Below are 15,085 nucleotides of genomic sequence, written 5' to 3'. Positions count from 1 at the left end.
TAATTTCCGTCTCTGGCTGGGACAAAATGCTCAGGCTGGGACTCTATGCTTTGGCTTCAATTTTTGCATCTAATGTGCCTGTTTAGATTCAAGGTTTTCAGAACAGCAATTATTTCTTACTACAGGTATGCACAATATCTGTTGCAGTGGGGTTTTAATCTTACTCGAGGACTCTAGGTGCCAGTCTAAAGCAAATATTTTGTCACCTACAATACAAGAAAAGGTATTAGTGTTATAATGACTTAATGATGCCAAATTAAAATGAACAATTATCTTGTAGTTGCGATATATTTACTGCATTTATATTGTCAGGAAAAATCTCATGACTTACTCAAAAGAGTTAGTACATTTGTGAAAGTACTTTTAATATATACTGAAGCTAGTTTAGACTACAATGGCTATAGTTTCTCCCAGTACAGGTCGCTAGGATGAAAGTCAAAATCCTGTTTTTCTTTAGGTATTTGGAAAAGTGGCCATGAGGGACAACAATCAAATAAACAGAAACAACAATTTTCAGACTTTCCCCCAAGCCGTGCTGCTCCTCTTCAGGTGAGTAAACATGAACTCTTACTTAATGCAACACATTTCAGTGGTCTGTAAGAAATGTCTGTAACCCTTCTTCTGTGGATTTGTTCAAAATGTGTCTGCAAGTAAGAAGCAATTTCCTATAACAAGCATGTACTCTCTACTATGTATGCTGAGTGTCCACTGGCACACCAGGGCTCTAATCAGGTGCTGCAGGCCCAAAGTCATTACATCTATTACGGAACAGTGTATTTGTGGAGGAACTGTCTTCAGGTGGAGCCTAAATAGTCAGCGCTGATGGCTCTCTGCAGGTGTTGGGGAAGGTGAAAAAGACTTTGCCCTTATTTTATTCTGTGGAAGCACAGGCAAGCTAGCATGATGGTATGAAAAAAAATAAAATAAAATAATAAAAAAGGAAAGGTTGTTGCAAAGGTGAAAACAATGAACTGTTCTTTATATTTTCCAAAGAGATGTCAAGAAGTAGTGGGGTGTAGCTCGCAGAAGGGAGATATGAATAGGAAAAACCTACTGATAATAAAAATAGCTAAACCTTGGTGTAAATGATCCTGGGGGATTATGGAATTTTCATCAGTAGAGAGCTTGAGAAAACGGTAAACCTTTGCCAGGAGTGCTGTGGTTTCATCTAGGCCTTCTGCATTGCTTGTTACTTGACTCTCAACCAAAATGTATCCTCAGATGTGACAATTCTTCCACATTCACCATGGATCTAAGCCAAAACTGAATTTGTTTATGAGATATGCAGAACATCTGCATATGCAAAACACATTATAGATCAATAATTCATAGACAGCCTTATTTCATTTCAAAAGTACACTTTATTCTCTGTTAAAAACAATTTACTTAAAAATCTGAGCAAAAAATACAGTTCTCAGATGACCCCTTCTTTCAGTTCATTGCTCTCAAATTGCTTTGGATGTTTATCTCAGATTTCATTATTTAATTTAGAAAAGCTTGGAATAAAACTTTTGGAATGTTGGGAGGGAAATAAAAATAGTAAACTAACCCCAAATCATTTTCCAGTTCTGCCTTGTGGAAAAATTCTTATCATATTGCATAAGATGATTGACTATCCCCAGATAATAAGCTGAAGGTTATATAAGCTGAGGGAGAGAGTGTGTTACTGAAAAAATGAACTTAGAATCACATAGGTTTAACATCTGTAGTCAGCTACAGTGCTCTGTATCTGTAGTCCCAATGAGAGCTAAGTCACTTTATGCATGTGAAGACTTGCCTTTGCAACTAGGTCATAGGTAAGTGGTTGTTTTTAAGTATTTGAAATCTCAGGTGTGTATACAAGCATTACCCGACTATGAAAAAAAAGAAAAAAGAAAAAAGAAAAAAGAAAAAAAAAGGCAACAGCAGAAATAAGAGAGAAACATTTTCTCAGCCATGGAGAGAAAAAAGCAACTCAACTTTTACTTTTAACTTTTATTACATTTTTTTTTATACGATAACTCCCCTTCCATACACTACAACCCCACTGCAATAGGTATTTAACTTGTAAATGACAGTTTGGAGTTCAAATTTTTACATGTGAGCCTTTCTGGTGTGCTATTGTACCTTATAAAATTGCCTGCAGTGTCAGATCTAAACTTTTCATTTCTGAAACATGCTCTGTAATTTCTAATTAATTTCTGCTTTGAGGAGTTTGAGGCCTGTCTTCACATTTGTGCATGTACAGCTCCAAACATTTTATCAGAATGTAACAAATTAATACATTCTACTTCATTTTGATCAAATAATACTTAATTCTCTTTGTGACCTTATGAAGGTGTGCAACTGGAGAAGCCTGGCAGGAAATCATGCTGGCATGTTTGCCTGGAAAACGCTGTGATCCAGAATCTGATTATAATCCAGGGGAAGAATACACATGTGGAAGCAATTTTGCCATCATTTATTTTATCAGTTTTTACATGCTTTGTGCGTTTTTGGTGAGTTCGGCTTGTGCTTATTAGCAGAAATAAGTTTTAACATTTTAAATTTATTTTCAACTAAAAGAGTAGTAGGGTCAGAGAAGAATTTAGAATCCTATCGCTAAAATATTTTTGCAAGGTTGTATTTTTCATACACACTCCTAAATCCTGTATCTTATACTGAAGGCTAATAAATTCACAAGATGTTCTTCAGACTACAGGCCTCCCTGTGTACAGGAAATGGTTCCTTGGACATTTGAAAGCTGTTAACCTTCCTTTCATCAGCTACTATTTAATGCATTTTTCAATAATGTCATTAAATATTCATTAATAATGAATCTGCAGTTCATTTGACTTACGAGTATTATATAAACTTATCAGAATTTGGATATGTGTCTCTATAAAGTGTGCTCAGACTGTGGTGCGCAAGGTGCAAACTATAAACTTTCTTCCTAATGATGGCATAATGAATTATTTGCTCTAAAACAATCTGCAAAAATCCCTTTTTTCCTCATTGCAGGTGTCTTGGCTAAGCTGCTTGATTTGTTCTGTTCTCAGTACTGTTCTCCTTGCAAAAGGAGATTGGTCAAACAGAATCCTGGACCACTGTAAACATACCCCTTCTCTTGTGTCATCTTTTATGTTGATGAAACATAGGCAGAAGTCTCAATGTCATATCAGTGAAACCTGTAAATATAAAAAGTGTTTCCTGAAATCTATACAGTGTCAAACGTGTTGGATCCATTCTTTGATCTGGCAAGTCAAGGAAGAGAAGCAAAAACATTCAAAAGCCTATGTCAAAGACTGAGTATTATACAACAGAACCACACTCATTTGATTGCTTGATAGTTCCAGTTAAGCAGTTAAATGGTCAGCAAGTATTTTTTTGTGATATTCAATAGTATTTGCCAAAAATCATTATTTATTGACTTATTTGAATTCTAAAGCTCCTACCTTATAAAGTTATTTATTGGAAATATTTGTATTTCCAAAAAATTCAATTAGATCTGTGTTCTTAATTTATTTTTTATTTTATTTTATTTTATTTTATTTTAGATAATAAACTTATTTGTGGCTGTCATTATGGATAACTTTGATTATTTGACACGTGACTGGTCCATCCTGGGTCCACATCATTTGGATGAGTTCAAAAGGATATGGTCAGAATACGACCCTGAGGCAAAGTAAGTTAAAGCATTTCTCTGGTAAGATTCATCTGATAAAAACAGTAAAAGCAGAGCATAGTACATTCTTTGAGAATGCATGCATATTTGGTATTTGGTAATTGATATGTGTTGCTTCTAGGGGAAGAATAAAGCATCTTGATGTGGTTACGTTACTGAGACGCATTCAGCCACCACTTGGTTTTGGCAAATTATGCCCTCACCGAGTGGCCTGCAAGGTAGGTTTTACCCTATTTCCTTTGTAGGCTTCTTTAACAGGTATTCATTCATTCATTCAATTCTGCCAGATGTGTATTCTGTATGCACAGTACACCTGTCTATTCACAAGGTGTCCTCCACTTGGGTTTTCCCAGTTTTATGCAGGTTTAACTTAAAGCAGCAAAAGCAGTGTCATTTCCTTCAGTGTACCCATTTAAGTAGCTTTTGTCAACATAAAATTCTTTACAAAGCATGAAAATAAAAGGAGTTGGTCTGTAAATCTATCATTCTATTATTGTGGCATATATGAGATACCTCAGACCAGCATTGCTGGTGACCCAGTGGTATTTCTGGTTTCTCTTTAGTCCCAGGGAGAAGAGGACGGTAGTTTACTTTAGTTCACAATTAAGTTTTGATACAGTACTTTTACAGTTGCGTTCATGAAATGTTTGCTGCATGTGAAACATAGATCTGAGTTTGAAGGGTGTAGACTGTGAGAAATGAATATGAATAAGAAATGAATAACAATGTCCAAACAGTGTCCAGAAGTGAGAAGACTGAAAATCAGCAGATATTTCAAGTAGAACTTGTTAAGCACAGTGTGTAATCTGGATGAGGATAAATGACATTGTAATATAAAAGTTGAAAAGCAACGCAAAGGAGATTAACAATTATTAATTTATTTAAGGAATTCTAATGAAGAGGCTAATCCAAAGAAGAAAATCACTTTCGCACTAATTTTATGTAGATAGTGTAAAAGATGCACAGCATTATTTAAGAGTCACCTGAGAAATGAATCAGTTTATGTAAGCCAGACCTGGTGCTGTGGTTCTTCATGGAGCATGAGGCTGGAGCACTCCATGGGAAGCCTGGAACATGAGTGCAACTGGAGTGCATGCTTTTGAATAACTGCATATATCCCTGATACTGCTTCAATGTCTGCAGATTAGCTCAATAAAAATTACCTATGAAAACTATTGGGCAGTCTTATCATTTGTAGAAGCATACATATGATTAGTATCAGAAATAAGCAGTATTGGGTGTTTATTATAGACAGGTTGGATAGAAGGCTCAATGTTTTTTGAAAAGTTACAGAATTTTTACTCCTCTCAGTGTATATTATTCTTTGATTATGTCAGCTTTTCAGAAATGAATGTTACAGGGGTTTGATTTTTTGAACAGTTTTCTTTTCTCCTTCACAGAGGTTAGTAGCCATGAATATGCCACTGAACAGTGATGGAACCGTCATGTTCAATGCTACTTTGTTTGCTTTGGTTAGGACTGCTCTAAAGATAAAAACAGAAGGTAAGGGTTTTACCTGCCAAGTCTTGTCAGAAAGTACAATGAAGAAAAATTCATTTTGTGGGAAATGAATAAGGCTTCCTAAGTCTCAGTGGATTTTATTGGACTTTGGATCATGGATTGCTAGGAATCACTATTGCTAGGAATGACTCGTGAGAAAATGAAAGAAGGAGGTAGTGAGATCAAAGCCCAAGTAATATCAGAAAATATTACATGTTTTCATCTGCTCAGATAGAAACATTCAGCAGTGATGTAACAGGACTTCTAGCGCAAGGAATGAATGAGTTCCCCTCTCTGGATGACCAAGATGTTCCTTCCTCACTGCTCTTTAAGTCAGTGCATAGATCCCACATTAGTGCAACTGCAGCTTCTGCACACTTGAAAGTGACATCACTGGTTTGATGGAGACCAGTTCTGACTGTGTAGAATGAATTTCTGTCATTTACATCACAAAGGGAAAAGGTTTTAAAATTATGGTATGTTTTGAGGAATTTTGCTTTTTGTTTTTATATTTTTTTTTCATTATTTTACTGTCTTTTACTTTTTCCTGTTCCAATTTCTTCTGCTGTTCTCTGGGTTAGGGTAGCACTTCATGGGAAAACTGCTCAGTAGTTGGATGCCTGAAATTGCATGCCTGCACAATTGAGTAAATCCTATGATTAGAAAAAAAAAAAAAAAAAAAAAAAAAAAAAAAAGAGGTCAGCTTTGGATCAGGAAGGAAGTGGCTTGTAAAGAACAATTTGTCATGTTCTGCACAATTTAGGCAGAAGGTATTAAGCAGTGACAGAGCAGAACCAAGATCTGTAAATTACTGTTGACTTCTGAAGTACTCCAGGGACTGCTTTGAAAGCCCCTAGGAGTTCTCTCTTACACTCTTCTCTTGGATTACTGCAGTATTATTGTCTGATACTTCACATACCTTAGCCTGCTGCTAACAGTCTTTATCACAGTCTTTATATGTAAACAGCTAATTAATATCCAAGGATCATTCATTGCAGCTATTTGAAACATAGTGGTCATCTTTTGTTTTTCTATTTCATTGCCACAGGTAACCTAGAGCAAGCAAATGAAGAACTTAGGGCAGTTATAAAGAAAATATGGAAGAAAACAAGCATGAAATTACTTGACCAAGTTGTCCCTCCAGCTGGCGGTTAGTGTGATAGATTTTGCAATATGCTATTCTCTGTGCATTTTGGTCTTTGTGGATTGCTAGGAACCAAAGAAATAAAATTACTAAAATTTGAAATTATAATGTCATTAAAGTACAACAAACAATAATAGCAAAATAAATGCAGAGACCATTATATCCTGTTACACTAGATAATAAATATATGACTGATTAACACAAACTCCTTAGATTAAAAAGAATGAGAGGAAGATGCATTTAATGCTTATTTTCTTGCGGGGAAACAAAACAAAACAAACCTTATTAGAGATAAATTCAGTCTTAATTTCAAGTCATTCAGCAAAATAAACTAAAGTTAGTTTGATTTCAGTGCATTCAGCAAAATAACTTTTTTTTTTTTTTTTTACTAATTAAGCTTGTCAATGTACACTACATTTTAGCTTATATCCTCATATATGTTGAATACTTCTGGGAGAAAACTAAAAATTTTTAAATGCAAGATTAAATATATATATATATGTATTTTGCTAAATTGGTAAAGCAAAAGGCTAAATTATCTTAGACTAGTATAAACCAGAGCAGTTCATAGTCAACAGGTAATGGAACTGGTTTGGATTTATGCCAGTATGACTGAGGTATGAATATGGCCCTTGTAAATAAATATCTAGATTGTTATCATACTGATACGTTTGCAAGAACTTCAAGGCACGAATATTACTTACTCTTATGTGCTATAAAATGGCATCAAATATTTGTTATATCTCTTTTTTAAATATATATATGTTGAAATATATATATTTAGCCTTTTTCAATATATACGTTTTTCTTAATATGCTGTAGTGTAGGTTTAGGTGACATTTTACTTGCTTTTTCAAGTTTTAAAGGTGCAGGATCTGTTGCACTGTGTTATCCACACCCAGGCTGTATATATCCAGACAATATACAGATCCATTGTAATCATCTGGTCTTTTTTGTAGTTTATTGTACTTTTATAGTGTTACAGCAGCTTTCAAGACTGATCAGACTCAGGTTTGGAAGCAGACTCAAGATCCCAGGCCCGATGGTGGTGGAGGCTGATCCCTTTCTGAAGGTGATACTCTCAGTCTCTAGGGGAGAAAGAGCATGCTGGCTGCACTGCTGTTCAGCATGACCCAAGAAGCAGCATTAGCTTTGTCGCTGGAGGGAGCCACTTGCTATTGGTGTGGTGGCTGCCAGCTACTTCTGGGGATTGATACAAAAATCTAGCAAATTTGACTATCCAAAGGGGAACTGATACTGCACATTTAAAACAAGTTTTTTTGGTGTTCTACTCTGTTGTTTTTAGCCTTACACCTAAGTGCTTGCATGGCATAGATTAATTGCTTTGTTATTGTTGTAACTATGTGCTTGAGCTTTTTCTGCAGCCTCTGTTCCTTTCAACTATGAGTCTTTCCGAATATTCTGAAGCAATTCTGTTTCAGGGTGGTGGCATGGAATTAGTGTTGCCTCTTGCCAACTTTATTCCCCTACATTTTTTATTGAAATAGAGATGCATGCTTCAGAATAGTGAGCTGTGCCTGCCTAAACCAATCTGACAAAGAATCTTTAAGGATTACATTCCTAGAACTAATCTTACATAGTGACTCACCGTTAACTTCAGCTTCATTTCATTGCTGAATGTAAGCTGCATATTTACTTTCAGCTATACTAAAATTCATTGCTAATATTTATTCCGCAAATATAGCTCTTCACTGTAGTTAGAAGGATGAAAATCTGGATCATTGCTTGAATGATAAAAGACGCTATGTCTTCAGTGGTCCAATATAAACTAGAACATATTGTGAAGTCCTTAAGATTTAAGAAGTCCTTAAAATTTTCAATTTACTTTTTCTCTGCAGACAGTTAGCTAAATACTGGTTAAATAATTCATTACTATACTTGAATTAAACTGTTAATAGATAGCAACAGATTTTCAGTATAGAAAACTGAAACTGTTTTGCAAAAGCATAGAATGAAAGTCAAATGCCTGAATGTATGAACGCATTAATATTCTTAGGAGACTACATAGTAAGAGAAAGGCATACAACCCACTAAAGATTCAACTGCTTTCTATTCTCTAAACTCCCCGGTCTCTACCTGCAAACCCATTTAATCCTGCCTAATACTTTTTTGCCCTCTTCCAAAAACTTCCTGCTGAAATGATTCCTTTTGCTGTCCCTATTTGTAACTATAGATCTGTCCATACTGTGGTCAGTTATGCTTAGCTGCCTCCCTACCTGTCCATATCTGGCTTTATGTGTGTTACTCAAAAAACAAAGTCAAGGATGGCTCCCCTTGGCCAAGCTTCAGTTTTTGTGTGCACCTGTCTGCAATACAACTGACTGTGCCTGTGAATTACATGTGCATCTTGTTTGTAAAAACAGACTTTGACATGCACGATTCAGGAAACTGGTAATGCATCCATCTAATATACTAATAAAAAATTGGTTTATGTCGACAGTGATCAATAGGGCCCTCTATTTGTGCATACTGAGACTTTGGAGTTACTGTCGTCTCAGGTACAGTCAGTAGTCATAGCCTGTCTTGAGACACACTTTAACTGCAACCCATAGTAGTCTATGTTATATCAAGTCTGTCACTTCTATGTGCTTGTTCTTTCTAGGAGCCATTTGCTATATCACTTCCTTAAAAGTTCTGTTGAAATACTTGAAACAAAATAATATAGAAGATAGAGAAAGGATTACTGGGGGAGATTGACCAAGAATACATTGCAGAAATTAATGGATACAGCTAAACTAGGGAAGGCAAGTTTAGGTTATCTACTTTATAAGAGAACTCTTCTGAATAGAAGACTTGTTTCCTGAGGAGTTACTGAGAGAGATTGCAGATGAACTTCAAAGTGAACGTTCACAAAAAGATTAGAAATTAGATTTGGGGAGTCAATTAAAAACCTTTTTACTGATGAGACTGAATCAGTACACTGATGAGCTTTTCTTGTGAGCTACGGAGTCCCTGCTATTTCCTAGTAGGAACTGGGGGGACCCCATCCTTTGAAGACATGTCAGGATTTGGCAGAACAGACTCATTAACAAGTAGAAACATTTCCTGCAACAGACTGGTCTTCCAAACAAGATATTTTAAGGCAATTATTATAATTGGTTTTGCTTTGATACCTCTAAAGACAATAAAATGCTGGGAGGATACATCCCTGGTACAATTTTTCTGAAGTTAGAGCCTGTCATGCTTTCTCACATGCACACAACCCAGATCAGACATTATAATGAAATGCATCCTGTGAATTCTGGAAGGAGCTTATTTTGAATGGCGAGGATTCATTTTGAGACAGATTGTGTCACAGAGATAAAAATAAGTTTAAATAGTATTACATATGAATTGGATTTCCCCATCATTTTTACTGACACTTCATCACATCATGAAAAAACGGTTACTGAAATTTAAATTAGCAAAAGCTGTCATATTACAGGGAAAAGTGCTATTATTAGTGAGATACATTGGGACGTAAAATTGATAATGCAAAATCACAAGGAGACTGTTTTAATCAAATGTTAATGTATGATATTACACTAGATCACAATCATTTTAAAAAAATTACTTGACAGGGAAAACGCTTAAGAAGATATGCTCATATGTAAAAAACAAAACAAACCAACAGGAAACAAGCAAAAACATCAAGTCTACTAAATCTCCATTAGAGTTAAAGTATGCACAAAGCAAATGACATAAAACTTAAAACAAACAAACAAACAAAAAACACAGCAACAACAAAAAAGCCTGTACTTTCTATCAAACGTGTTTAAAGTGTATCTGAGCACATAAGATTTTCTGCATTCAGCCAAGCAAGTCACAAAGTTGTAACCCAGATCCTGAGATGTGTTAAGCACCTGTCTGACACAACGAGGGTAGCCAGAATGGTAGGAGCTTACTGTCCACTGGGATGTGGGCTATAACTGTGGAGAGAACTTGGACACCTAAAATACATAGCCCTTCCAGTACTAAAGTACTTCCTCCTTCATGTGCAGTACTAGCCAACTAGTAACCATGTTGCAAATGGCTGGCTCTACATATTGCTAAACTCCAGAGAGTAGGAAGCAGAAAGGGAAAAAGATAACTTTGTGCCAGGTAACTCTAGGGGAAAGAAATGTGTGAGAACAAAAGCAATGTTTTTAAATAGAAAACTATTTCTAGTTTTCTGGCAAGCATTACTTATCAAGGCATCAACTTCCACAGCTGAACAATTGAATGGGACTCATAAAACAGACACAAAGTACTTACATGCTGTGAACCAGGAGATTTCAGTATTGTCATAAGGTACCTGTTGTTGAACTTTGAAAACTGGAAATTCGGATTTGGTTCACAACAGTGACTCTGTAAAAAAAAAAAAAAAAAAAATCTATTTTTTACTGCACTGGCTATCTATGTATCTTTTGAACTGTGCAAAATTAACTGTTGCAACTTATTTTCCTATCTATCAGCAAATCAGACCTTATATGATACAATAATGTGGGAAAGCAACATGTCTGTTTCATATTTACTCTTATCATCATTTTCTAGGAGGTGACTAAGGACCAAATCTTCATTTAAACAAGAGCCTCACAGAAAATAAGTGAAATTGTAAAATCCGTGAGATTTTACTCCAGAATCAGCCTTATTGGGTGACAATAAGACAGCAGAAGATACGGTCCAACATGAGTATCAGTAACACTGACCAAATTCAAAGTGGAAGATGTTCAGCTGTTATAGTGAGGATATGACACCAATTAAAAAAAAAAAAAAAAAAAGAAAAAAAAAAAGTGCATAGCAAAGCAGCCTGTAAAGATACCAAAGTCCTTGTGTAATTAAAACAATACTATATTGATACACTAAGAAAATTTGGCTCAGCAGGAATTAAAAAAAAAAAAAAAAAAAAAAAAAAAAAACATGAAATATGTTATGAGCAAGACCTTTTTCTTATAGAGAGTCACTCTTATAAGCATGTGTAAGTCACAGTAGCTCTTATTTTAATCCATTTATTTCAAGTAACTAAAGCCAATCTTTCAGCTTTTATGAACGTATAAACATGCTTATGTTTTTTTTAGAAACTTACATGAACTTACCTAGAAGTACATGAGACTTGGTAAAGTATTGTATTTCCTTCTTTATTAAGGACACGTTCACCTACCTGACTGAGCCTAAAGTGCTTGCTAAAACATTGCTTTAAGATAGTTACAGATTCCATTACTGTAAGATGAAATCATAGCGCCTATTGCACCCATCACATTTTTTCCCCCAAATCAGATATGAGTGTACAGGCTGTTGACAAATGTGCTGACCTGGGAGAGATCTGTCTGGTCTGTTCATTTAGATGATGAGGTAACCGTGGGGAAGTTCTATGCCACCTTCCTGATACAGGACTACTTTAGGAAATTCAAGAAACGCAAAGAACAAGGACTGGTGGGGAAATATCCTGCGAAGAATACCACGATTGCTCTGCAGGTGATTTTGTTTTTACATTTTAACTAACTATTTTGTGAGCTTACTTGAAATACCAGGTAGATGAATATTGATGATTGTGCAGTGCTGCAACGATTTAATTTAGCTGGGACTCTTTTGGCCCTTGTTCATCAGAAAAGTAAAACGTAACCCTGCTTTTCTCTCTATAACAAGGTAAGTGCAATAAATTATTCTCTGTGAATTACTCAAATGGTAGCAACAATTATAAAATTCCTCAACAAGTATAGTTGATACATCCAAGTCTAAAGTTGCTGAAGTAAAATCAGATAAATGAAGTTCTGAGCTATCATTTTTGTCGTTTTACTCCAACCGTTCAATTTCTTACGTTCTGACAATGTTATAAGCCAATTCTCAGGTAACTTCCTAACAGGTATTACCTCATAATAAAGATGTTTTTATATGGTATTTGCTTCCTAATTCTCATTGTTCTTTTTCTTTTCCATTCATGGTTACTGGTGAAATAAGTTCTTATTAACATTTTTAATGTTTGCACATTTTGAACTTCACTTCCATCAATATATTCTGTACGAAGTAATATTAGCATGCTATATTAATGCCTGTCTCTTAAACCAAGCTGTTAAATGGAACCCAGGACAATAGATTGACTAGTACTACTTGGCCATCTGTTTTTTGGAAAGCCTGCCGCAAGCAGTCCATAGAGTATAAATGATCTGAAGGTTATATTTTGAATATTTTTATCCAGTGATACCCTTGGCATTATGAACTTTGAAACATGCAGATGGAAGGCTGCCCTCAAATAATTCCATATATCACACACTGCATCATTTTAATTGGATTATGTCTCAACAAACTGCAGTTAATGCTGGCTGGATTCCTACAAACTGTAAAGATATTTAACCTTTCTGATGCAAGTTGAAGACTTTGTTGTGAAAATATCTAAAGGGGGAGGAATGTGTTAATCCATATACCTTTTTCTTTGTTAAAAATCCTGCTTTTTTTTCTCTTTTTCTTTTGTCTAACAAAACAATCTTTGCTGTCTTTAGTGGGCAATTTTTTTCTCATATTTCCTAATAATGTCTCTACCGGGAGCTCTGATACATTTGCTGTTCCAAGTCACGCATTTCTCTACAATAGGCAGAGAAAAATTCATCTCAATGCTTGTTACTGATGTATGAGCACATGGCTTGCTGGGACAATGTGAGCTATATTTGTACATCATCAGAGAGAAAAGAAATAACATGGGAAATGGAAGAGTTAAAAAGGAAAAGGCTGGAAACAGTTGAGAGGAAAGTGAAAGACACGAGATTGTTAGGAAGGAGTTTGCAGACTTTGAGCAGTATTTGGTAATAAGGAGCTCAAAATTAGTTCTAAGCCACAGTATTACAGGTTTCCACCTCTGTATTTGAAGTTGTGCATGTAACAGCATAGAAATAAGTAGAGTTTCCAAATGTGAGTATGCTCCATTGTTTATTATCAGATTGTGCTTCCTATTCAATGCCAAAGACAGACAGAAAGATGAAACTGGGAAGAATTAGCACTTTCTCTGTCTTTAGACAAACATTTCTCAGTTCAGAACAGCTAAAAATTGCACCATGAATGCTAGGAAACTGTTTTTTTGTTTTGTTTTCCTTCTGATTAAAACAATGTTCCTGTGGCAATAACATGATTCAAGCTAGTAGATAGGAAGTTGTTTCTTTCTTTCTCCACATTTTCCTGTTATACTTCTGTCTTTCTAATAAATGAATAATAATTCAGCTTCATCTACCAAATATCAGTAGAAAGGCTATTTCAAAGAAACCTGAAACCTATGGTTGGAAAAAAGCCCTGTCTTATGGGGCATTTAAAGGATTAGATGTTTGGACTTCATGATCTTAAGAGTCTTTTCCAACCTAAATGATTCTGATTCCTGTATCTATTTCTCCAAAGTAGATTATCAACAAATGTAACAAGTTAATTTTTTTCTCTTTATCTTGCTGACCAATTTTGCTCAATCAAAAAATGATGTATTGATATGGTCAGAAGAGTTTATTCTGGAATAAAATCTTCCCTATATATATATATATATATATATATATATTAGAAAGCTACTGCTTATTATATTTTAGCTTCCTTTATAAAAATGTCAGTTATTCAGGAAGACTCACTCGGTCAGTGGGGCTAACAGTAAATTAGATCTCAGTTCTGATAACTGTTCCATCAATTCTATTTGCATTTCATCATGAGTATGATATATAGGCTTGATAGCAGGCATTTTTCTATCCCTTCAGCTGTCAAAATCAAAAATATAGGTTGTCTAACACCACATTTCTGTAGTGGAGGAAGGAGAAAAACATAAAGAGGCACGTTGTGGCACTGCCTAAATATTGTCTCCTGAATTTTTGGAGTTTTATGCTCCAGTCTGTAAGACTCACTCTGTATTGTCTCATTTCTGCCATTTCTCAGTTCCAGTCAAAACACATTTATAGTTAGCATTTATTGAATTTTCCAGAAGAAGGAAAGCTGGATCCTAGATGCCAATGTTCATGATACCAGATATGTGTAGTAAATAAATCACTGAAGGTATCAGACTCTTTGCACATTCAGAGAAAGAAGGGAACTGTAAGAAAAGAAAATTAATATTATGTTCTACCAAAATAACTTATCTGGAAAGAAAGGAATAGAAACTGGGAATATTTAAGATAGCTAACAGTGTAGAAGCTGTAAAATTAGTGTCTTCTAATTAGCGACAAAGTACAGAGTAGCATTTTAATTTATTTTTTAGTCATTAAGACAGGAGTCTTAACAAATGAAGATGTGAAACTTTCACCCTTTGCTTTCATATTATTTGGTTACATGAGACAAATTGCCTGTTGTGTCAAGAGAATTTCAGTGGTAGTCCCCTTGCCATTTTTGCATCAGAACCTTGACACAACTGGAATAAAGACAATGGCTTCTTCTGATAATAGGCTTGAGAAATGTTTGAGGGGGAGAAGCAGCAAAGTTTGGGTTGAGTAAGACCATTGGAATGGAGTTCCTGGCAAAACTAGATTTGCTTTGTGAATCTACAGCAGGCAGGAATTCCCCTTCTTACCCTGCAGTGATTGCATTCAGGGTGATTTTTGTTCTGTATAGCTCAGTTTGTCCTCAAGGCTGCAGCATTTGTAGTTAGCCTAACAAAAGCTGCTCTTTGGAAAAGAAGAGGAAGCACTCTAAAACATGAAGTGGGTCTCCAGAGTTTATCTACTTAGGCTGCTGAGTAAAGTCTTTTTGCCATGAAGTTTCAAATTCCTCCTCAGTCAGAAAAGTGTATTTCAAGTTATAACCAATAGCATTTGGTCTAAACTTGCGTATTGTCATTGAAACCATCTTCAGAAATAGTATAATGA

The 15,085-nt window shown here is 35.3% G+C and overlaps 1 protein-coding gene across 1 annotated transcript in view; it reads left to right on the top strand.

Moving 5' to 3' along the window:
* CACNA1D (calcium voltage-gated channel subunit alpha1 D) overlaps positions 1 to 15,085 on the top strand; it is a 189,868-nt gene that overhangs the window by 151,276 nt on the left and 23,507 nt on the right. Inside the window, 7 exon segments of the mRNA XM_032194296.1 lie at positions 458 to 549; positions 2,318 to 2,477; positions 3,516 to 3,643; positions 3,765 to 3,861; positions 5,044 to 5,146; positions 6,192 to 6,293; positions 11,611 to 11,741. Coding sequence (XP_032050187.1) covers positions 458 to 549; positions 2,318 to 2,477; positions 3,516 to 3,643; positions 3,765 to 3,861; positions 5,044 to 5,146; positions 6,192 to 6,293; positions 11,611 to 11,741 — 813 coding nt within the window.

The sequence above is a fragment of the Aythya fuligula genome, chromosome 10 (assembly GCF_009819795.1).
Source record: "Aythya fuligula isolate bAytFul2 chromosome 10, bAytFul2.pri, whole genome shotgun sequence".
In the NCBI taxonomy this organism is placed as follows: Eukaryota; Metazoa; Chordata; class Aves; order Anseriformes; family Anatidae; genus Aythya; species Aythya fuligula.
The sequence above is the reverse complement of the archived record's forward strand: the minus strand, read 5'-3'. Positions and strand labels throughout refer to the sequence as shown.